The sequence below is a fragment of the Eulemur rufifrons genome, chromosome 5 (assembly GCF_041146395.1).
Source record: "Eulemur rufifrons isolate Redbay chromosome 5, OSU_ERuf_1, whole genome shotgun sequence".
NCBI lineage: Eukaryota > Metazoa > Chordata > Mammalia > Primates > Lemuridae > Eulemur > Eulemur rufifrons.
In genome coordinates, this window is record NC_090987.1 from 49,226,890 (window position 1) to 49,252,697 (window position 25,808).

The window sequence follows — 25,808 nt, forward strand, 5'->3', positions numbered from 1 at the left end:
CCAAGGCAGATGTGTCTTTCCATCCTGCTCTTCCCACAGTTGCCACCGAGTCCAGTTTCAGGGAGGGAAATCGCAAGAGGAGCGAGTTCTTGTTCCTTCCAGCCAGGCTGCACTGTGCTCCTAATTGGCAGCCATGTGTCCTGTGGCTCTCCCGAGGACACGTCGCTAAAGAGTCCATCCTTCACCATGTCCTCTTTGTCAGCTGTGGTTCATCCCTGTCACGTACGTAACTTGCCAAGAAGTTTTCTTCCACTTATCGTACCCTCATTTTATGCTTTTTAAAATTTTTACTCTAGGAAAGAAATATAAGAAAAATACTGCAGTACAATAAACATAAAGTGTAATAACCATTCTTTTAATTTGAATTCATCCCACCTTTAGTTTGCAATTGTAAAGCTATGACAATTTTTTCTCCTTCTAATTTTCTTTTCCAAGTAATATTGCAATTATTCAATAGGCTTTATTTTTTAGAGCAGCTTTAGAGTCACAACAAAATTGAACAGAAAATACAGAGTTCCTATATATCCCCTGGAACATTTACTATAATTCATGAACTTGCATTGACACACCATTATCACCCAAAGGCCAAAGTTCACATTAGGGTTCATTCTTGGTGTTAGATACTCTATGGGTTTTGACAACTCTACAGTGACATGTACCCTCCTTTATAGTATGGTATAGAATAGGTAGACCGCCCTAAAAATCCCCTGTGCTCTGCCTATTCACCCCTCCCTTCCCCTACCCCCTGACAACTACTAAGCTTTTTACTGTCTCCATAGTTTTGCCTTTTCCAGAATGTCATGTAATTGAAATCATATAGTCTGCAGCCTTTTCAGATTGGCTTCTTTCACTTAGTAATATGCATTTTCAGTTCTTCCATGTTCTTTCATGGCTTGATAACTAATTCCTTTTTAGCACTGAATAATATTCCATTGTCTAGATATATCACGGTTTATTTAGCTTTTCACCTACTGAAGGACATGTTGTTGCTTCCAAGCTTAGGCAATTATGCACAAAGCTTCTATGAATATCTATGTGCAAGTTTACAGCTTCTTTGGGTAAATAGCAAGGAGCACAATTGCCAGATCTTATGGGAAGAGTATCCTAGTTGGGTTTGTTTGTTTGTTTGTTTGTTTGTTTTTAGAGACAGAGTCTTGCTCTGTTGCCCGGGCTAGAGTGCCGTGGCGTCAGCCTAGCTCACAGCAACCTCAAACTCCTGCACTCAAGCAATCCTCCTGCCTCAACTTCCCCAGTAACTGGAACTGCAGGCATGTGCCACCGGCCTGTCTAATTTTTTCTAGTTTTAGTAGAGACGGGGTCTCGCTCTTGCTCAGGCTGGTCTCAAACTCCTGACCTCAAGCGATCCTCCTGCCTCAGCCTCCCAGAGCGCTAGGATTACAGGCATGAGCCACCATGCCCAGCCGAGTATCTTAGTTTTGTAAGAAACCACGAAACTGTCTTCCAAGGTGGTTGTACCATTTTGCCTTCCTGCCAGCAATGAATGAGAATTCCTTTTGTTCCAGCATTTGGTATTGTCAGTGTTTGGTATTGTCAGTGTTTTGGATTTTGGTCATTATAATAGATGTGTAGTGGTATCTCTGTGTTTTAATTTGCATTTCCCTGATAATATATGATGTGGAGCATCTTTTCATATGCTTATTTGCCCTCTGTATATATTTGGTGAGCTAAGGTCTTTGGCCCATTTCCTGTTGTTTGTGTTCTTATTCTTTAGTTTTAAGAGATCCTTGTATATTATGGATACCAGTTCTTTATCAGATATGTCTTTTATCAATATTTTCTCCCAGTCTCTGACTTATCTTCCCATTCTCTTGACAGTGTCTCTCACAGAAGTTTTTAATTTTAATGAAGTCTTCCTTATCAATTCTGTCTTTCACAGATTATGCCTTTGATATTTTATCTAAAAAGTCATTGCCGTGCCCAGGGTAGCCTAGATTTTTCTCCTATGTTATCTTCGGAGAATTTTATAGTTTTATATTTTACATCCAGGTCTATAATCCATTTTCAGTTAACTTTTGTAAAGGATGTAAGGCCTGTGTCTAGATTCATTTTTTTATATGTGTATGTCTCATTGTTTCACCACTATTTGTCCTCTATAGTACCTTTGCTCCTTTGTCAAAGATCAGTTGACTGTATTTACTTAGGTTTCTGGTCTCTCTGTTCTGTCCAAGTTGATCTGTTTGTCTTGCATGTCACCACTACTACACCGTTTTGACTACCATGGCTTTATAGTAAGTCTGGAAAGTTGGGTGGTGTCAATCCTCCGACTTTGTTCTACTTCGATATTGGGTTGGCTATTCTGGGTCTTTTGCCTCTCTATATAAACTTTAGAATCAGTTTGTTGATATCTACATAAATTATTAGGATTGCATCCAATCTATAAATCAAGTTGGGAAGGACTAACATGTATTATCTTCCATTTATTTAGTTCTTTGATTTCTTTCATCAGAGTTTTGTAGTTTTTCTCATACAGTTTTGATATATATTTGTTAGATTTATACCTAATTATTTCACTTTTGGAGGTGCTAAGGTAAATGGTATTATGTTTTTAACCTCAAATTCCAATTGTTCATTGTTGGTATATAGGAAAGTGATTAACTTTTGTATACTAACCTTGTATCCTGTGAGCTTGCTACATTTGATTATTAGTTCTAGGAGCTTATTTTGTTGATCCTTTCAGATTTTCTACATAGCCAATGGTGTCATCTGTGAACAAAGGCAGTTTTATTCATTTCTTCCTAAATCTGTATATATATTTTTTCATTTTCTTGTTTTATTGCACTACCTAAGACTTCCAATAGAATATTGAAAAGCATTGTTGAGATGGAACATCCTTCCCTTATTTCTGATCTTAGAGGGAAAGTTCTTAGTTTCTCAGCATTAGGCATAATGTTAGCTATGGGGTTTTGGTAGATATTCTGTATCAAGTTGAGAAAGTTCTCTCTATTCCTAGTTTGCTGAAAGTTTTTATCATGAATGGATGTTGGATTTGATAAAATGTTTTTTCTACATCTATTGATATGATCACTTGATTTTTTTTCTGTAGCCTGTCAATGTGATGGATTTTCAACTTATTGAGTTTCAAATGATGAACCAGTCTTGGTTGTGGTATATAATTCTTTTTATAAATTGTTGGATTTGATTTGCTAATTTTTTTTTGAAGATTTTTACATTTATGTTCATGAGAGATAATTGTTCTGTGGTTTTCTTTTTTGTAATGTCTGATTTTGGAATTAGGGTAATGCTGGCCTCATAGTATGAGTTAGGAAATATTTGATTGAAAAAATATTTGATTGTAGAAAAATGGTATAATTTATTCCTTATATGTTTGGTAGACTTCAGCACTGAACCCATCTGAGCATGCTGCTTTCAGTTTTGAAAGGTTACTTAATTTCAAAATAGTTATAGTCATACTCAGATTGTCTATTGCTTCTAATACGAGTTTTGGCAGATTTTTTCTTTCAAGGAATCAGACCATTTCAACCAGGTTATCAAATTTGTAGGCATAGAATTGTTCATAGTATTCTTTATCCTTTTAATGTCTGTGGGATCTGTAATGATGCCCTTTTTTTCATTTCTAATATGAGTGATTTCTATCTTCTCTCTTTTTTTCTTAGTCTGGCTAGAGGTTTATCAATTTTATTGATATTTTCAAAGATCCAGCTTTTAATTTTATTGATTTTTTTTATGTTGATTTCCTATTTTCCATTTCATTGATTTCTGTACTAATTTTTACTATTTTTCTTCTTCCTTTATATTTCATTTTCTCTTTTTTTCTAGTTTCCTTAGGTAGGATATTAGATTATTGATTTTAGATCTTCTTTTCTAATATATGCAGTCAATATTATAAATTTCCCTCTAAGCGCTTCTTTTGCTCTATCTTACTGCCTTTATAAGTTATATTTCAATTTTCGTTTAGTTCAAAATATTTTTAAATTTCTCTTGAGATTTTTTTTCTTTGACCCATGTGCTATTTAAAGTGCATTGTTTATTTTTCAAATAATTTGGAATTTTCCAGCTATCTTTCTGTTATTGATTTCTTGTTTAATTCTATTGTGATCTAAGAGCAGACACTGTATGATTTCTATTCTTTTAATTTGTTAAGGTGTGTTTTATGGTTCATAATAAGGTCTGTTCTGGTGAATATTCCCTGTGAACTTGAGAATAATGTGTATTCTGCTGGTGCTAGATGAATTATTCTAAAGATGTCATTTATATCCAGTTGATTGATGGTGTTCTTGAGTTCAGCCCTGTCCTTACTGATTTTCTGCCTGCTGGATCTGTCCATTACTGATAAAGGGGTATTGAAGTCTCCGACTATCATAGTGGATTCATCTATTTCTCCTTGCAGTCCTATCACTTTTTGCTTTGTATATTTTGACACTCAGTTATACGTGTATACACGTTAAGAATTTTTATGTCTTCTCAGAGAATTGACACTTTTATCATATGTAATGCCTCTCTTTATCCCTGAGATAATTTGCCTTGATCTGAAATCTGCTCTGTCTCAATTTAATAAAGTTTATTCCAGCTTTCTTTTGATTAGTGTACATCTTTCTCCATCCCTTTACTTTTAATCTATGTATGTCTTTATATTTAAACTAAGTTTCTTGTAGATAATATATAATTGGATCTTTTTGTTGTTGTTAAGAGATGAGGTCTCGATGCTTTGTTGCGTAACCTAGAGTGCAGTGGTGCAATCATAGCTCACTGTATCCTCGAACTCTTGGGCTCAAGAGGTCCTCCTTCATCAGGTGCTCCTGAGTATCTGAGACAACAGGTGCCCACCACTAGGCCCAGCTAATTTTTTTTCTTATTTTTCTTTCTTTCCTTTTTTTTTTTTTTTTTTTAAGTGATGGTGTCTTGCTATGTGGCTCAGGCTGGCCCCAAACTCTTGGGCTAAAGCAATCCTCCTGCCTCAGCCTCCTGAGTCTCTGGGATTACAGGCATGAAGCTCTTGTTTTTTGATCTGACAATCTCTGTCTTTTAATTGTTACATGTAAACTATTGACATTTAAAGTAATTATTGGTAAAAATTGGATTAATGCCTGCCTTTTATTTTTTACTGTTTTCTATTTGTTGCCCTTATACTTTCTTTGTTCCTATTTTTGTCTCCTGCTCTTTTTATGCCTTTTCTGGTTTTAATGGAGCATTTTATATTAACCCATTTTTTTTCCTTTCTTATCTTCTTATTTTTTTCTTACTTTTTTTAGTGGTTTCCCTAGAGTTTGCAATATACATTGACAACCAATTCAAGTTCACCTTCAAATAACACTTTAACACTTCACTGGTAGTGAAAGTTCTTATAATAACAAAGTATTTCTTTCTCTTCCCCTGTCACTTGTATCATTGCTATCATTCATTTCACTTCTCTATAGCTGTAATCATCAAATAGTTTGGTTGCTATTTATTATTTTGAACACACGGTTATCTGCTAGATCAATTAAGAATAAAAAATAAAAGTTTTTATTTTATTTTCACTAATTCCTTCTCTACTGCTTTTCCTTTCTCTATGTAAATCCAATTTTCTGATATATATCATTTTTATTCTCTCTGAAGAACTTCTTTTAATGTTTCTTGAAAGGCAGGTCTACTGGCAACAAATTCCCTCAATTTTTGTTTGTCTGAGAAAGTCTTTATTTATTTGTCTGAGAAAGTCACTTTTGAGGGATAATTTCACAGGACACAGAATTCTAGGTTGGTAGCTTTATTTTTCAACACATTGAATATTTCACTCCACTCTCTTCTTGCTTGCATAGTTTGTAAAGAGAAGTCTGATGTAGTTCTTATCCTAGCTCTTCTAGAGGTAAGGTGTTTTTTCCCCTCTGGCTTCTTTCAAGACTTTTTCTTTATTTGATTGTCTGCAGTTTGAACATGACATGCCTAGGGGTAGATATTTTGGCATGCTCCTGGTTGGTGTTCTGTGAGCTTCCTGATTTGTGATTTGGTGTCTGACATTAGTTTTAGGAAATACTCAGATATTATTGCTTCAGTTATTTCTACTGTTCCTTTCTTTCTTCTCCTTCCAGTATTCCCACTACACATAAGTTATACCTTTCAGAGTTATCCACAGCTTTTGGCCATTCTGTTCTGTTTTTTTTTTTTTTTTTTCTTTCCAGTCTTTTTTCTCTTTGCTTTTCAGTTTCAGAGGTTTCTACTGAGTTAGTTGTCTCCAAGCTCCGAGATTCTTTTCTCAGCTGTATCCAGTCTGCTTATGAGCCATCAGAGGCATTGTTGATTTCTGTGTCAGTGTTTTTGATCTGTGGCATTTCTTTTTCAGTTCTTTATTAGAATTTCTATCTCTCTGCTTATATTGCCCATCTGTTCTTGCATGTCTACTTCATCCATTAGAGCTCTTAGCATATTGATCATGGTTGTTTTAAAGTCTCAGTCTTTTAATTCCAATATCTCTGCCATATCAGACTTTGGTTCTGATGCTTCCTCTGTGGGTTTTTTTTTTTTTTTTTTTTTTTCTTTTTTTCTTGATAGCTGGACATGATGTACTGGGCAGAAAACTGTGATAAATAGATCTGTAGTAATTCGGTAATAAGGTGGGCGGGGAGGCATTGTGTAGTCATGTGATGAGGTGTTAGGTTTTAGTGAACCTGCGCCTCGGGACTATGAACTTCACACACGCTTCTTAGGAGCCCCTCCCCGCCTTAGTCAGGACAGGACGGCTACAGTGGCCTGGTAGGGTATTTTCCCTTCCCCCCAGCCAGTTAGGTTTGATAAAACTCTTAGCAGGTTAGGCTCTGGTAAAGTAATTTCTCTTGAAGGCAGGCTTTGTTTACAAAAGAATATTCTGCCATATTTTGAAGTGGCTTCTTTCCTCCTCTTCCTGCTGGAAGCATGAGGGGATTTGTCCGTGGTCTTCACCATGAAAACCTGGTAGGGCACCTGGAGGCAAAACTCACAAAAATGTGGAGTTTTAAGATTAATTCCCCCTGGAGTTTTTAACCCTGAGACTTGTTCACACTGAGCCTCCAGCAATTTTTCAATGCAGTTTAGGTTTTCCTGACCATGAACTGGTTCTTATAGAGGTTTCTGCTCATGGGGTTTGGCTCTGGAAAGCTGTGATTCTCTGTAATAGCCTTTTGGTCTTTCCAGTTTTGCGGGGCAGTGGTCTGCCTGCGACCTGAGTTCTCTGACAGGACTAAGAAAAGTTGTTGATTTTCAGTTTTCCCAGCTTTTATTTGCTGTTAGGACAGAGCAATGACTTCCAAGCTCTTTTTGTGCCAGACGGGAAACTACCAAGTACTTTCTCTAATTTTTATGATCTATTTATAGATGTTGATAGGAACCTCTTTTTAATTACTAAGGGCCTTTGAGATTCATGCAGTGAAACTTTGGAGATTAAAATATTTCAGGCAAACCATTTGTTATAAATCAAAATGGAAAATAAATTTACTTGCATCCTTAGATAAGATTGCAAAGAAAATTATTTCAACTTTAGGAGTTTTTCTGCACCAAAGACTTTATTTCATTAAGTTCTCAAAGTGTTTCTGATAGTTTTCACTTGAAAAAGAAATACAGATCTGAAACACAAGTCTCAAAAGAGAGAAAGAAAAAAAGAAATAAATTCCATTTTATCTGCAGTCCTAATGGCCTCAATTCTAAATCGAACCTTATTCAACCATCTGTAATTACGGACAAGAGCATTTGAGCTGTGCAGGCATATCTTCTTTTACTGTGCTTCACTATACTGCACTTCTCAGATATTCCATTTTTTACAAATTGAAGGTTTGTGGCAACCCTGGGGCAGGTAAGTCTATCAGCGCAATTTTCCCAACAGCATGTGCTCACCTCATGTCTCTGTGTCATATTTTGGTAATTCTTGCAATATTATTATATCTGTTATGGTGATCTGTTATCAGTGATTTTGATGTTACTATTGTAATTATTTCACGATGTGGCGAGCCTACTAACGTATGTGTTCTGACTGCTCCACCAACTGGCTATTCTCCCATTTCTCTCCCTCTCCCCGAGCCTCCCTATTCCCTGAATCATAACAATGTTGAAATTAGGCCAGTTAATAGCCTTACAATAGGCTCTAAGTGTTCAAGTGAAAGGAACAGTCACACGTCTCTCACTTTTAAATCTAAACCTAAAAATGATTGAGCTTAATGAGGAAGGCATATCATACGCCAAGACAGGCTGAAAGCGAGGCCTCTTATGCCAGATAGCCAAGTTGTGAATGCAAAGAAAAAGTTCTTGAAGGAAATTGAAAGTGCTACTCCAGTGAACACATGAATGATAAGGAAGCAAAACAACTTTATGGCTGATATGGAGAAAGTTTGAATGATCTGGATAGAAGATCAAACCAGCCACAACATTCCCCAAAGCCAAAGCCTCATCCAGAGCAAGGCCCTAACTCTCTTCAGTTCTGTGAAGGCTGAGTGGGGTGAAGAAGCTGAAAAAGGAAAGTTTGATTGTAGCAGAGGTTAGTTCATGAGGTTTAAGGAAAGTAGTCATCTCCATAGCATAAAAGTGCAAAGTGAAACAACAAGTTCTGATGGAGAAACTATAGCAAGATACCTAGAAGACCTAGCTAAGATCTTGGATGAAAGTGACTATGCTAAACAACAGGTTTTCACTGTAGATGAAACAGCCCTCTATTGGAAGAAGATGCCATCTAGGATTTTCATAGCTAGAGGAGAAATCAATGCCTGGCTTCAAAGCTTCAAAGGACTGGCCGACTTTCCTGTTAGGGGCTAATGAAGCTGGTGACTTTAAGTTGAAGCCAGTGCTTTATTTACCATCCTGAAAACCCCAGGTCCCTTAAGAATGATGCTAAATCTACCCTACCTGTGCTCTAGAAGTGGAACAACAAAGCCTGGATGATAACACATTTGTCATCCGGGCTTTGTTTGCATGGTTTCCTGAACATTTTAAGGACACTGTTGAGACCTACTGCTCAGAAAAAGAAAAAAGATTCCTTTGAAAATATTACTGCTCATTGACAATGCACATGGTCACCCAAGAGCTCTTATGGAGATGTACAAGGAGATTAATGTTTTCATGCCTGATAACACATAATACATTCTGCAGCCCATGGATCAAGGAGTAATTGCAACCTTCAAGTCTTATTATTTAATAAATAATTTCATAAGGCTATAGCTGCCATAGATAGCATTTCTCTGTTAGACCTGGACAAAGTCAATTGAAAACCTCTGGAAAGGAGTCATTATTCTCAATACCATTAAAAACATAGAATTCATCAAAAGATGTCAAAGTGTCAAAAGTTACAAGAGTTTGGAAGGAGTTGATTCCAACCCTCACTTATGACTATGAGTTTAAGACTTCAGTGAACAAAGTAACGGCAGAAGTGATGGAAATAGAAAAATAACTAGAATTAGAAGAAGAGCCTGAAGATGGGACTGAAATGCTGCAGTCTTATGATCAAACTGAACAGATGAGGAGTTGCTTCTTATGGATGGACAAAGAAAGTGGTTTTTTAAGATGGAATCTACTCCTGGTGAAATGCTGTGAACACTGTTGAATGAAAACAAAGGATTTAGAATCTTACTTAAACTCAGCTGATAAAGCAGCAGCAGACTTTGAGAGAACTGACTCCAATTTTGATAGAAGTTTGACCGTGAGTTAAATGCTGTCAAGGAGCATCACATGCTACAGAGAACTGTTTCGTGACAAAACAGTCAACTGATGTAGCAAAATTTATTTTTTCTTATTTTAAGAAATTACCACAGCAACCCCAGCCTGCAGTAACCACCACCCTGATCAGTCAGCAGCTACCAACATTGAGGCCAGACCCTCTACCAGCAAAGAGGTTAAGACTCACTGAAGGCTCAAATGATCATTAGCAATTTTTAGCAATAAAGTATTTTTTAATTAAGGTATATACATTGTTTTTTAGACGTAATCCTATTACACACTTAATAGACTATAGTGTAAACATAACTTTTATATGCACTGGGAAACAAAAAAATGTGTGTGACTCTCTTCACTGTGATACTCACTTCATTGAGGTGATCTGGAACCAAACTCACAGTGTCTCTCACTTATGCCTGTATATACAAACAAATGAAAATTCCAAACAGTGACTTAAAACCTCCATAACCAAGCAAGCTGCTTTTGATAGATGAGTTTTCTAAAAACTCTCCTTAGTAATGCTTTGGTATAGTGGTGATTAATTCATTTAATAAACGTACTGGATGCCACTAGATTTGTGTAAAGCATGCAGGGGTGGGGAACCTGCAGCCTTCTGATTTCAAGATTGTTCTTTTTTAAGCACCAAAGAAGGCAAGAAAAGTTTCAACCCTTTTAATAAAAGGATTTGTTCTGTAAAATTTGGATTCAGTCAAAAGGCTGCACTTAAGGACCTAGAAGGCCACACGTGACCTTAAGGCCTCTTTTCCCACTCCCCTAGTAAACTTTTTCAAAGCATATTTAGTTTGGGGGCAATGGATGATTCATACTTGAAAGCAGTGTGGTGATAATTATGATGTAACTTGTAAGGAAATGTCAATTAATGAGCTACCTTACTAGAGAGAGCACATTGCTCTAATCAGCACCTTTGGGGTCAGAGAGATGCGGGGTCCAATCCAGCTCCACCATATGGACAAGTTACTTCTCTGAAACTCAGTCCCTTCATCTGTGAGGTAGGAAGTAAGAATAATGCCTGCACGCTTACTAGGATTAAATGTGATAAGGCCCCTAGAGTGCTGACATACAGTAGTTGCGCACTGTATCTTGGTCCCCACTTCCTTCCATTCCCGTACAATGACACTTCCAAGTGCTGCTGTTTGTGGAGAGCACAAGTGCCCACAGACATGCTTTATGTGGGCCACATGGTGTTTTTATTTTAAATTTGAATTATTTGACAATAGTTAAAAATTAAGAGTCAGCATAAAATGTAAATTTCTGGTTTCTCCTGAAACTTGCAAAGACGGGGGCCTCCATGGGGCTTCAGGAGCTGAGTCACTGTCCCCTCCATCTCACCAGTCTGCACCACTCCTATTGTCTTACAACGGTTCCCTCCCTTACATTACTTGCCTGGCCCCAGTGAGACATTTGTGCTTGTGACATCTGATGAGAGTAAAAATTGTGGTTAAAGTGTAGGGTTAATGCAGGAAGCCTTGCTGAGGACATTGGGAGCTGGGTTCAGAGGAAGTTCACAGACATAGAGTATGTGCTGGTGAATATGAGCTTAAAGCTGCGGGTCTCTGACTGAACCTCTGTTGTGTATGAGCATGCTCTCACGAGTCCTTACTACAGTTCTTTTGTGCTTAAAGAAGATCAGCTATGGAGTGATTAGTGTGACATCAATGAAATTAGTTCATGCATGTGGAGGATTAGAAAGGAGACAAATTTTTTCCAGTACAAGCATAGCTTTTACTAGAGCATACATCCCTCCCCGCCCCCACCAACCACACAAGAAGCGTGTTAGCTGTCATCTCCTAACCTTTAGGATTAGAGGGATTCAAGCAAGAAAAGGCAAAGAGGGAAGTCTGGCGAAGTTCACTAGGCCTCTCTTTACAGGCAGAACAAAAAAGAACATTAAGGCAATTAGCTGCATAAATCAGTCCAAAGTAAATCAAAGAAATTCAAGCAAAAAGTGGGCATTTTGCTTGAATTATGGAGTTAATTATCTCAATCCTCCCCATCAGGGCTCCTGGGGAGACCTGGCCTAAGAATGTTTTTCCAGAGAGCTGGCAGATTCAGAAGTGGAGAGAAAATGTACTATCGTGAGTGCAGCTAGCAGAGAGGGGGCCTGGTGCTGGCTCTGACCAGAACACATGCTGAGGACATCCAGGCCCGGCGCTGGCCCTCGCTCTAGCGTGGCTGGCTCAGGGCTGGGGTCAGGTCTGGAGGAGACGATCATGACTGACATGACCCAGCACTGGCCCTCGCACTAGCATGGCTGGCTCAGGGCTGGGGTCAGGTCTGGAGGAGACGATCATGACTGACATGAGGTGAGAGGGGCGTATCGGTGCCCAGAAGAGTCACACTGGCTTGCCTTTCAAAATTTTTTTAACTTTAACACTGTCAGAGATGTTGCAGGTGATTTTCATTTTTCAGTTTAAAAATATATCTTTTTTCCAACAACTTTTAGCAGTAAAAAAGTCAACTCATTAATGAAACCCTTCTGCCTTCAAAGTATGAAATTAAAACATTATTATAACTACAGGCAAGGAAGCATTTGGATTATGTGTCATTTAGAAATGATAATAAAGATTATCCATATGGTCTCACGTTGTCAGTGCCTTACATTGCATCAGCAATCACCTAATACCGGGGTGATTTTGATTACGTGGCTCATTTTAAATTCTGCTGTGTCCTAGGTCAATCAGTGTCAAGATGATTTACTAGAAATAGCTGCCATTTTATTTTGCAGATGCTGCTAGGTGCTTGGGCAGAATTCAAACATTTTATGGCGTAGTATTTTTGGTATTATGGTGCTATGGTCTTAAACCTTGTCACTTTATACCTTCTCCTTAAGCATCTCTAATACTATTCTTGTCTGTCTTGGGTACATACAACCACCTCTGGTAGTAAGACCTGTAAAACTTTGTTTTATCTGTTTGTTTATGTTAGTTTTGCTTAGGTTCTTATGGCTTTTGTACAGGTATCTATAATTTTAGCTGATAAGTTTTTGGTGGTCAGTGAGCAGGACACAGAGGCCAGGATTAATCCATGTCTCCCAAAGAATTGGAAATCTCTGTTCTGTCCTCAACCTTTTTGCATTCTCTTCCACCGGGGCGGGAACAGGGAGGAGTTACTCCTGCTACACTTGCCAGGGAACCCAGCAACGTGACATTGTCTACCTTCTGCTCTGTGGGAGTCGACACTTTGATGGGGAGCTAATTTGGGTTCATTTGGGATTTGGGGAGGCGTCACAGCCCCCTGAGAATTCACTACATGCTCCTCGGATTCCTCTGAGGCCTGAGCTCCTCTGTCCTCTCTAGGCCCAGGTCAGATCCTGCACCCTCTGTGCACTTCTGCTATTGTGCATTCTTGACTCCTCCCTAGTTCTTTTCTTTAGGTTTACTAAATATGCCTTTTAGATTCATCCTTGGATTATTTCAGTTTTGCTTGACAAATATTTACTAGGGTGAATCTTCTCTTTGACATCGTGTATGGCGATGTAGACAATAATTTAGTAAAAGTTAATACCACTAGGAGCATGTCAGTAAGCAGATTATTTTTGCATTGTTCTAGGATCATTGGTCATTTTAATTTAGCTTATAGTAGGAGAAACGTAATGTTTTGGGCTGTGGTTTGGTTGAGAATAGGCAGCAGATGTTTTTCACCTCTGTGTCTGCAGCCTGGCAGAGGACCTGATGTGTAGAAAGTACCATGCACCAATTTGTGAATGAATATGTTTAATCCAGTAGAAGTTATTTCTGAACATCGGTCAATACACATGCCAAAGGTGTGCATTCCGTTCTAATGCATGTCTACGGTGTCTGCATAATTGAACTCCTTGTCTTAAGGAAACTGGCCAAGAAGCGGAAGGAGACCCTAAGCAGCACCCGGCAGGAGATGACCGTGATGGTGAACTCGATGGACAAGAGCTATGCCGAACAAGGCACAAACTGCGACGAGGCGTTCTCATTCATGGACACGCACAACCTGAATGGGAGATGTAAGTGCACGTGTTTCTCTTACTACATCTCTCTGGTATGCCAGGATTCCAGGTAGTACTCGGAGATTAAAACACAAAAAGAATTCTTCCTAAAGGATTCTTATGCCATGTCGGTTTCTCCAGTCATTTTAAATTATCCTGAAGGCTCTTACATGCCATGGGTTGCTTAGCAGAGATGTTGTTCTAAAGGTGATAGTACCAGGCCAGAGAGCAAGGAAACCACAGTGAAGTTTCTGTAAAGACTGAGAGCAGTGACATGAAGCCCTTCCTCTGCTTGAGGAAGAAGGCAGCTGTTTCTCATCATCTCTTTTGTTGTTTAGATCCCATTTGTAAGTTAGCCAGGTGTGGAATCACACAAGGGAAGCCTGTTATGAAACAGTTCACTAAATGGCAGTAACAAGTTAATTGTTTATTTGTTTAGCTGACAGGTTCTTCCTTTATTATAGGGCTATTAGTGGCAATTAATAAATTAAACTGTAATTCAACTTCACAAGTCTCACACTTTGCACCAGGTGGGTAACCGAGATCAGCTAATATCTCCCTGTACTTCCACCTGTAATCCAGGTAAATGGCATTATTTTAGGAAACTAGCAATTAGATTGATTATAGGAAGCACAAAAGGAACAGTTGTTTTTGTCCCTGATCTTCTCCAAGACCAGAGGTAGCTCCAGGGGTATGTGCCTGACACTGTGGTTCAGGGCACACACACATCAAGTTCAAGGTTGGGGGTTTCTTTACTGTGTGAAATCTGTGCCACAGACCACTGCTGACCCCAGCTACATAATCAGGATGCTGGCCAGCATGGGGGTGGAATCAAAGTGCAGCGATTAATGTTGCGCCCCCCTCCCCGCCCCCCGCCGCCAAAAAAAGTGCACGTAAAGTCCGGAGGTGGGGGTGCATAAGTGGAAGGAACGCAGAAAGGGTATCTGGAGGGGGCGACAGATAGCAGCTTGGACAGCGCGGGCCTGAGCCTTGTGTTTCTCCCAGGCTCTGCTAGGCTGCATAGAATTCAGTCTCATTTTATAGTGGCCCATTGTTAAACCTTATCCTCCTGTATTCCTTTGTTTCTCACGTGCTCCCGGCCCCGGGGCGCACCTGCGTCCTGCACCGCTTTGGCGCCTGCGCACAAGGCTGCTCCGCTGTGTTTCCGTCCTCTGCTTTGGTTCCTTCCCCTTTCATGTCGCTTCCAGGGTAGGTAACGGAAGCCGTGGTATCTCAGTACACCACGAACGACTTGTCATTTTTTCATAGACTTCTCTCTGCTTTTTTGTAGCAGATATTATATTATTTATTTAAAAATACATTTATAATGCATTCACCTGTCAAAATAAAGCAACCTGTGATGCTTCTGTTGTGGGCTGGGGTCGGAGGAGCACTTTCGACCACATACAGGGTTAGAATTTTTGTAGCAGCGGCTATTTCTTGAATGTCAGTATGAAAGGGACCACAGAGATATATGTTCTTACTTTCCAGAATAACCCATTCATGTTCCAGACTTTCTATTTCATGGTGAAATTCCTCTCGAATACATTTACTTGGAATTACTCACCCAAAGAGCAGGAACCTGTATCAGTAGTTTCTAGGCGTTTGAAGTGTGAACAATAGGGGATATTCGCCTCTGGACAGGAAGTTTAATTTGGCAGTTACTTTTTAAAAGTAAATGTGTCTGTGGGAATCCAAAAATGCGCATGCAGAAAGGACTGCTGAAGAAGCCCACGTCAGGTAGCTGCCCCAGCTGATCGGCTATTGGGCATAATTTCATGTCTCCCCCCGTTAATAAAGCCCGCGGAAGACTCTCCACGTTCCCCCCGCTCCTTGAGAATGAGCAGGTCTCATCAAATCTCAGCCATGAGGGTGGCCCTGAAGGTAAACGTCATCCTAGGGCTCTCTTAATGCCTTTAAAGTAAGAGCACAGCTCCTGGGGAGGAGACTTGCGGGAAAGGGGTTCGTTAGACCCCGAGGCTGCCAGCACCACGCCTAGGACAAGCATGGGTACCTAGCTGTGAGATCTTTTAGGCTTGGGAGAAAGTGCTAGAAGTTGTGAGGTGAGTCACTTTTAGAAATGACACAGTGAGGAAAATGAAATTAGAGAATTTAAAAATAAGCATGAACACATTTATGAGAGTTGAAAATAACCTGTCCACCAAAGTAAATAAGAGTTGTACCGTCTCCTTTAATGCACCGTCAAAGGGAAAACAGATAAGGGTAGTGGGGATGGGTTTAATTTTTATGCTCAAAGATCAAAGTGTTTTAAAATATTTTATTTTGCCAGGCGCGGTGGCTCACACCTGTAATCCTAACACTCTGGGAGGCCAAGGCAGGAGGATCATTTGAGCTCAGGAGTTCAAGACCAGCCTGAGCAAGAGCGAGACCCCGTCTCTACTAAAAAAATAGAAAGAAATTAGCTGGACAACTAAATATATATATTAAAAAATTAGCCAGGCATTGTGGCACATGCCTGTAGTCCCAGCTACTCGGGAGGCTGAGGCAGGAGGATTGCTTGAGCCCAGGAGTGGGAAGTTGCTGTGAGCTAAGCTGACGCCCTGGCACTCTAGCCTGGGCAACAGAGCGAGACTCTGTCTCAAAAAAAAAAAAAAAAAATATTTTAACAAAAAGGTGAAAATAAATATAGTTATTTTATATCTGCTCTGCACATTTTTATCAGCCATATAAAAGTGTCTGCAGGTAATGAAGAAGCATTATTCTTGTTGACCCTGGCATTTCCTATTGGTACTCATTTTTTTTTTTCATTCTTGTTTTCATCGGTTCTCTTTTTCCCTGGCAACTTACCATAAACATACAATATAAATGCGATACTTCTCTATTTTAGAAAAATATCTTTAAAATGACAGCCTGGGTTCTGGTCCTTGTTCTGTCACTTACTAATTCTACACATTAAAAATATAAACACAGGTAAAGGCACTATCCTAAAGGAACTGCTCCTGGAGAGTTTAAATGTATTAACATGTCATCAGAATAATTATACCATGTCCACAGCAGGACTGGTTGTGCTTCCCATAGTTGCTTGGTAGTAGTGTCTTCATCAGGAACTCGGCACACATGGATCATACAGCTACATCAGAGGAGTTAAGATTTAGACTTAAGTTTCACCAGCTGAGCACATTCAAATCTTTATACTTTAATTAAAGTGTTTTTAAAACACTAATCAATTAAGACATTTGGAGAGAGTTTAAAATGTCTCTTAAAAATAGGAAAGATCCATTTTCAATGAAATCAGGTAAATTAGATGGGATTGACTTTCCCTCTTGATAACAGGGAGGAATAGAAAGTGTAATACTTCAATCTTGAGTGTTTCAGAGGAATATTTCAAAGAAAAATAAGCATCTTTATAAGTATTTAAAAGACCAGTAGAACAATATGAAGGCATAGGGCTTTCACCTAAATATAGCACACATGGAACATCACCTTTGTTTTTCATAAACCAGGTCATATCCTAGCATTGTGGAGAGTTCTTTGCAGAACCAAATTGTAAGGAAGGAGAGGATTTAGCAAACTAGAGAAATACTGACTTTTAGAATATTCTCCAAAAGCCACGTGTAGACACATTCTTCTATTTTTTGTTGTAAAATTCAGCTCAGCCTGCTAGCAGAATTCCATAAACAAAGGCTAGAAGTCAAAACAGGAGTCTGATGAGTTTCTCTATCCAAAATGCTGGCTGTGGTTGTGGGTTTTCCCTTCACTGGTGGGGCAAAAGACTTGGAGTGGTAAAAGGGTGGTCATCTTCTAAAGGACAAGTAGCTACCCAGAAACAACTGGGAATGGTGGTATTTACCACGCAGGTGTCAGTGCATCTCGGAGGTCTCTTCCTGTCAGCATTCCACCCCAGCACGGAGTCGCTGCGGCGACCTCAGAGTGCCGTGTTCAGAGTGTGTAGTACCTACAGCTGCTGACCTGCCTTTCTTTTATTTACAGCCGTGTCTTCACCATCATCCTTTACAATGAAAACAAACACACTGAGCACATCGGTGCCTAATTCCTATTACCCAGGTAACAGATTTTTCCATTGTTTCGTCCCTCATACCCCCTTAGCCATCAGAATCAATCAGCCCTCACTCACCGTGCTATCCGTGATGCTTTCGGAGCTTACTGTGTGAGATGTTGTAACCCAATGCTTTCTACGACTTTCTGTGCAGAAATTGGGGGACCGTTCATCAATCATTTACTGTTCTTTCTCTTTTTACTTTTCTCTGCATTGACCTGCTTTCGATGTATGACAGACCCATTTGTGCCAACTGCAATTTTAGGTGAGAACATTTCCCTTTACCAGAGTTTATTGCAGGAGTTATTTAGAAAGTCAGTGGCCACTGTAGGAAATTGCAGCTTTAATTCTGTATGTTGCAGTGATTATAAGCAGGACATGGGAGTGGTGGGTGGCCTTAGGGCGGTGGGCGGGGTTAGATGAGAAAAAGACGTTCTTGAAATAGTCACTCTTGAAATAGCCATTCTTGAAAAAGACATTCTTGAAATAAGAAGGGTTTGCTGCATGCGTGTTGGGGATGATACCAAAAGGTTGAAAGGAACAATCCCAGCTCTAGTATTCTCCCTTTCTGTGTTCAGAATTTAAGGTTAGGTCTGATCCCAAGGGAAAGAACCATGTCATCGCCCAGCTGTGTACTTCCAAGAGTTGTATTCTGTCAAATGTGATAGTGATAAAAGTGAAAATAGCTCCTCATTATTTTCACTTATTGCTAAGCACTAAAAACTTCAATTTCAAAAATAGCATTTTTCTAATTATGCCTAATGTTATGCAGAAAAATGATCACGGTAGAATTCTGGCCCCCTACCCATCCTCAGTGCCGCTCACGGCACGCTCCCAGCATTCCAAAGTGTCTGTCACAGAGTGGAATTTCAAAGGAGCTGAAGATCTGCACAGTGAAATGACAAGATGGCACTTTATAATCATATGGTTTATTATGTGTCAGATGTCATAGAAAGGAACTAAAATGTTAGCCCACTGGGGCAGAATGCATTTAAAGTATGAAATATTCCCAGCAGGGGGTTACAGAAAAAAATCCTGTTTGTTCAATATAAGAAGGGTGAGGAGAAAAATGGCATTACCTGGGCTGTGATAACCAAACAAGCATGAGCTGCTGTTGCATTTGAGACGCAAAAATAACCCGAGCGTATCACGGCTGTGTTCTCTTTCTACTACTAACCTTACCGAAAAGGAGCACAACAAAAACGACTTCAAGGTATATAACAATTCATTGTAGCAAGACTTCCATCCTCAGTTGTTCGACTTCTCCTTCCTAATTCTCTTTACAAGGGTTTATATCTTTGCAACATAATTTTTTCCCCTGTGCTTCTCTTTTCTCTAAGTTGTTATGATATTTGTATAGAGGGTAATTTTTATTTTCCTTTTCTCTGGGCTTAAGCAAGTTTTTTGCCTGTGGAATAAAATGAACAAAGCTAGAATTTTAAGAATGGATCTAAAAGAGAATTTTTGAATTTTGCGTCATTTTGAGGGCTAACAAAGCCCACTAAATCCCCTGCCCCAGCCTTTCACTATAAACTATAAGGGAAAGAAAGCTGCATTTTTATTATTTTCATAAGTGAGGGGCACAGGCTAATCTTAGGCCCCAGAACAATGTAATCTACATGCAAATGACATTTGCAGAATCTTTTGATAGGCAAAGATTTGCGATTTCTTTGTGTGCTGTGGCATTCATTTGAGGTTCCTCCAGTAGATATGCTGACCTCAGGGGGAGCTGTGAGTGGGGAGGGCTAAGACGTGCATTGTCAGAAGAAAAGAAAATGTTCAGATTTCACAGCAGGATTAAGATAAGCTTATTAAACAAATATCATTTTTTAAAGTAGCTGCTTTGTTATTATGAACATTAATGACATCCTTTAAAGTTGGTTAGGCTTTTTACCATGACAGAATCACTTGCACAGACAATTCAAGTAGCAAAAATGATGCACATTGTGGAAGAAGAAGTCAGCCAGATAGACAAATACCTGTTACATGTATAGCTTTTGCAGGAACCAGCGTCACCAATGGCAGTGCTTGGAGACTCTGTTCCTGACATATTACTCAGTGCAAAGGTGAATCTGTATGTTGCATAGTAAGGACTGGCAAGGCTGTCACTGGAAACCATGGGTAGAAGATGAGCTGTACAGCTACTCTAGCACTCCTGGAGGATGGTAGCGCTTATAACTGACAGTAAGACAAGAAGAAATGTTTTGTTGTGCATCAGAGCTCAACACAATCAAGTCTTCTAGTACTTTGACTTCTTGTGGAGGTGCTCAGCGCTAAGGTATAGAGACACCTGTAGCTCATTTGCTTGCAAAAATATAAATAGATGGGTGGATGGACAGATAGAACCTCCCCCACCTCAAATTATAGCTTTAATTTCAATTTAGTTTTTCAATTGGTTTGTCAAAAATTTAAGAGAATTCATTAAGGAATATAGGCAGAATTAATTTTCAGTTCTTAGAAAATGATCTGAACTGTTAGGGAGCAGCTTTATTTCTGATTTCCTCAGGCATTATTTTTAATTCAAAAATTACTGGTGGGTGATTTTTTTAACACATAAAGGAAATTAATGACAAATGATATGTTTTATCAGTAATAATTCTTTTTTAAGAAGTCACGGAAAACTGATTAATCACTAATTTTAGTAGAATCAAGAATTTCTAGTAGTATAGAAGGAGAAACCTATTACCTCGACCGTACACATGTACTAGGTAATAGCACTGTTTTCTTAGGTGGACCTGGTAGTGTTTACATGCTTTAAAGACATGTTCCACATTAGTAATGAGGCCAAGATGGCATAATGCTGTGCAGGATGATTATATACAATAGTGACAGTGGTTGTATCTCTGTGGATTTAAAACTTCCAAGAATACCCATCCCTGGGATCAGAGCATTGCAGGTTGCTGGTGTATCCACGTGAAAGGCCCAAATCAGTTAGGGGGAGTTGAGAAGATGAGCCCACAATGGAGGGCATATTAATTATGTTCATCCCACAAGGTACAAAACTGCGAGAACGAGAGAGGCACAGAGGGGAAACTAATTAATGTTCCATTTATTTTACTATAAAGAACAGAACTTGCTGCTGTAGTAACTAAAAGCTCAAGGGATTCAGTACTTCAGCAGGGTTCCTGTATCCCTGTTTATGACGCTTGGCAGCTGCCAGTGAACAAATCTGATGTGAAAATTTCCAGGTTTATTTGTGACTGTTAAAATAAAATGGGAACATATGAATTGCTAAATTTCAAAGCAAATCCAAATGAAAAAAAAAATCATAAAATCAACTTACCACCCTTTTTTATTTTGTCTTTGTGTCTTTAGCCACCTTGTAGTGATCCAGGTGCCATTTCAGCAACAGCAACATAGCTACACACTTGTGTACCACCTTTCATGCCATGCATCCCCAGGTGCTTTGCGATGCAGATAGAGTGAGGTTTCCAGCCAGGCCCTGCTAACCAAGCACCCTCGGACTAAATTTCCTTTGGTGCTGAACTTCTCAGTAAAAAAAAATAATAATAATAATTAACTATAGCTGAATTCCCTATTGATAAACTAGTAATTTTTAAAAATTGAATATATCCTTTATATGTTTTAATTCTTTATATCTGGAATCAATTTTGATATAATACTCTCATTTTAAGTAACTTTAGCATTATATTTTGCCAATACCCATCCTCAATCATAAAACAGCTAAAGGGGTTCAGCATTATAATGAGTTAACCTGTAGAATGTGAAATTCTAGTCTATTAGCACTTTCCTGCATAAGACATTTTTAATAGCTACCATTTCTGCAGTTCATTAACCCAATTTACTAGTAGTCTTCTGTTAAAATATAGCCTCTTTAGGCTTATGTGACCAAATTTTGGCATTAATTTTGTAGTACAATTTGGTTGACTTGTTCAAGAAATTTAAATGAGAAAATGTGTTGAATACAAATAAGACTTATTTAGTCATTACTTGGTTCATGGGGGATGAAAGGCAATTATAATACTAATTTTAACCTCCTTTTTGTTATTGAGTACTTAAATTAAACACCTCCATCCTAACGTGATGGGAGAATTGAGGCTTTGCCCTCTGACCACCTCTCAATAGAAAACTTAACTGGAAAATTAAAGCACAAAATAAAAACTACCTGTAATTATTCACGCAGTACTATTGCTTATGCCCTGTTTCCTTTTTCTCCTCCTTTTTTCTCCTGATATGTATCTTCTTAAAAGTGCCAATAAATGGTAAGTTCCCCAATTCGCCCCATGGAAAAGTTGCGGAGGGAGTGGGAGTGTGTGTCTTACCGGTAGATTCTGATGAAGCCAGCTGGCACTGCTCTGTGCTGGCCTGCATGTTTGCTGTTGTAGAACATTCCATGTGTGATGTGTTGCTCCACAATATTTTGTCAAGCTTTCCGATACTGGAGCATGCAAAGTGACTCATCAAAACATTATCCCCAAACCAAGTTCCCTTTTATTGTTCTAGTCTTTGATTTCATGTGTTAAGTCCACATTTCCATTGCTAGCTTTCTAAGCCAAACCATTTTGTGCACTTTTATTTTGCTCACAGAACATTTGTGCAGAGTTTATTTACATCATCATACAAACTAGTTAACTAATGTTTGGAAGAATACAAGACTGGCTTTGCACCAGGTCTTGGTGAAGTTTCAGATTGAAACTTCCACAAACCTTAGCACCGAAAGCCTAAAGGGCCCTTATCAATTAGCTTTTTGAAAGCAATATATCGTTTGGACTGCTTTGTAAAAACAAAGATTTCTGCACATTCCTATCAGTATTGCCAACCCCATTTAAATTTCTAAACATTTAACTTTTCTTTTTTGCTGAGCCATCGTAGGGAATTTTGCAGCCATAGGTTGAGGGGATGTCAGCGGCCAGCTGCTTAGCATTCTCAGTGATGCGACTTAGTTCCCTGGCCCTCTCTCATTTTCTCCCTGGCCTTCTTTTCCTAGATGAAACCCACACGATGGCCAGCGATACCAGCAGCCTGGTGCAGTCCCACACTTACAAGAAGCGCGAGCCCGCCGACGTGCCCTACCAGACCGGGCAGCTCCACCCCGCCATCCGCGTGGCAGACCTGCTCCAGCACATCACGCAGATGAAGTGCGCTGAGGGCTACGGCTTCAAGGAGGAATACGAGGTGAGCACCAGCTCCGTGCCAGGGCTCCTTCCTGGTTCCTTCTTGGACACTGCACCAGGTATCGTGCTCCCAGCTCATTCTGTAGGCCAGACAAACCCCCCAAGAGATGCCAGAGAGGGACCCGGTACAGTCATCCCTCAGTATTCTCTGGGGATTGGTTCCAGGACCCCAGTGGCTACCAAAATCCATGCATTCTCAAGTCTCTCAGTGAGTCCTGCAGAACCGAGGATACAAAAAGTTGGCCCTCCATATCCATGGGTTTGCATCCCAAGAATACTGTATTTTTTCATCCTTGTTTGGTTGAATACATAATGTGGAACCCTCAGGTACAAAGGGCCAGCCGTATTACATCCGTGGATCCATTTCTGTTTGGTGGTACTTACTATGAAGAAGGTCACGTGTGTTAGATGGAAAAAGGAAGAACGCTCTATGTTTTGTTTCATTTTGCATAAATATGTAATGAAAACAGAGACCTACCAGGCTGTCTTCCCCTCCCCATTCTTTTTAATTTTTATCTCTTTTTTTCTTCTCTCTGTCAGAATTACGTTTTAGTTCATGTCTCCCTCCCCATTCTTGATTACCTTCCTTGGCTTTTCCTGTAATTAAGTATGATATTAAATCCTAATAATTTTATAGTTGTTACCTCAGGAAGAAACTGTCCACTTAAAGCAATTATAGACCAACCAGCAATGTCATGTAGTAGAGATTAGACAGCAGTACAGGGACTGGCTATTGTCACGGTTGTGACAGCTGTTACTGTCCGGCTAGCGCAGAGAGCACGCTGCTGTCCTGGGCAATTTTGAGGACAGCTGTCAGGGACATTTCCGGGAATGGTGATACTCACCTGCTATATATAAAATGCAGGGCTTACCTCTCCCCAAGCCTGTGCCATTAGCTAATTCTGTTGGAAGGTCATTCAAAAACTGAAGAGAATTAAAGGACTTGAAGACACGTGATTCAAAGAAGTACAGGCATGTGGGGGTGGGGGCTGGCGAGGCAGAAAGGTTGGATTGCTTTTTTTATGTTATTAAAATCAGTTTACAGGCCAGGCGCGGTGGCTCATGCCTGTAATCCTAGCACTCTCGGAGTCCGAGGTGGGCGGATCGTTTGAGCTCAGGAGTTCGAGACCAGCCTGAGCAAGAGCGAGACCCCATCTCTACTAAAAATAGAAAGAAATTATATGGACAGCTAAAAATATATATAGAAAAAATTAGCCGGGCATGGTGGTACATGCCTGTAGTCCCAGCTACTCGGGAGGCTGAGACAGGAGGATCGCTTGAGCTCAGGAGTTTGAGGTTGCTGTGAGCTAGGCTGACGCCACGGCACTCACTCTAGCCTGGGCAACAGAGTGAGACTCTGTCTCAAAAAAAAAAAAAAATCAGTTTACAGTCATTGATGAAGATAAAGTAACATGCTTACTCAGAATAAAAATAGAATTATGTAGCTATGTGGCTTTTTAAATCTTAGAATGTGGTTCTGGTCCCATGCTTACCTAATGAGCTCATAGTTGGGAAACATCTTGCCGGGAATTAAAGCATTGTTAAAATCAGTTCCTGCCACCTCTGTGGCCTGCGAATTTCTACCCCTGCCTCTTCCTCCCCTTGTGGGTGCACTCATGACAGTTCATTTTATGCCCAGATGCCACCTCGTCTTGGGGTTAGCTCTCTTTCCAAGCTGATCAGCAAAGATTCAACGCAGCATTCAAAGCAACACATGGTGCCACTGCTGGCTGGGCCACTGCTGCACTTCTTGTAAGAGTGAGTCTTTGTCCAGAGCAGACAAGTGGACACGCTTTGCGTTGCTAACATGCACAGCTGGGTGTATTGCCAGTGACCTCAGTTGAGAAGCCTGTGGATCCAAAGAAACCGATCCAAACCATGCCTCCGAGTTTGATTTAAGTCCAGAAAATATTTTCAAATGAAGTTCTGCATTTTAGCAACCCTGAAATTCTTAGATTTACCTTTAGTGATTCAATGTATAATTCAGTGAAATTGACTGACTTTGCATATTTCCTTATACACTTTTAAAGGATAGCTTAGGAATTAATAGGATTAAGAGTAAGACTTCCAAAAGTATTAATATCTTATGAAAAGACAAAATTAGGTTATTGAGAAAATATAAGCCTAATGAATAGAGATGATATCTTATTTCTATCCAATCTTCTGAATGCAGGTATTGCTCAAATGTTTATTAAAGATGTTAATGTCAAAGAGATTAGTTTTAGGCTCAAATAACAATTCATAAAATAACCTGAGTCCAATTTTTCATGGACTATTTAAAAATACCTATCTTGTGACTTTTTATAATATACCATGATGATGCATACTTGAAAGATGCAAAACATTATCATCCACTCAGAGCTCCTGAAGAAATATGATTTATAAGTGTAAACTAGGCCGGGCGCGGTGGCTCACACCTGTAATCCTAGCACTCTGGGAGGCCGAGGTGGGTGGATCGTTTGAGCTCAGGAGTTCGAGACCAGCCTGAGCAAGAGCGAGACCCCATCTCTACTAAAAATAGAAAGAAATTATATGGACAGCTAAAAATATATATAGAAAAAATTAGCCGGGCATGGTGGTGCATGCCTGTAGTCCCAGCTACTCGGGAGGCTGAGGCAGGAGGATTGCTTGAGCTCAGGAGTTTGAGGTTGCTGTGAGCAAAGCTGACGCCACGGCACTCACTCTAGCCTGGGCAATAGAGTGAGACTCTGTCTCAAAAAAAAAAAATAAATAAATAAGTGTAAACTAAAGTATTTTATACTCAAGTGTAGTATGACTGATAATTCATTGCGTTCCCAAAATAAAATATTAATTACATTTCAAAAAACTTTTTTTCATTTTAGCTATTGAGTTGATCAGAGAAGACTACTAAAAAGTAAATACTTTAAACTCCAAACCATTTTCAATTAAAAAAAAAACAAAAAGAAGGAAAGAAGTGGTAAGGAAAAAATGAAAAAAGAATATACGTTAGAGAGGAAATCAGGAACTATGATCGGACCACCACAGTCCAGCCTGGGCAGCAGAGCGAGACGCTACCTCAAAAAAAAAA

General features: G+C 39.5%; 1 protein-coding gene across 8 annotated transcripts in view; it reads left to right on the forward strand.

The window, feature by feature from the left end:
- Positions 1–25,808, forward strand: part of PTPRM (protein tyrosine phosphatase receptor type M) — a 762,555-nt gene that overhangs the window by 596,621 nt on the left and 140,126 nt on the right. For 5 of the 8 annotated variants that reach the window (XM_069468544.1, XM_069468547.1, XM_069468548.1 and 2 more), the window contains 5 exons: positions 13,473–13,624; positions 17,558–17,632; positions 17,863–17,889; positions 21,836–21,847; positions 22,573–22,760. In XM_069468544.1, the coding sequence (XP_069324645.1) occupies positions 13,473–13,624; positions 17,558–17,632; positions 17,863–17,889; positions 21,836–21,847; positions 22,573–22,760 (454 nt within the window). The remainder of the gene's footprint in view (positions 1–13,472; positions 13,625–17,557; positions 17,633–17,862; positions 17,890–21,835; positions 21,848–22,572; positions 22,761–25,808) is intronic. The other 3 variants (XM_069468545.1, XM_069468550.1, XM_069468553.1) reach the window with 1 other exon arrangement.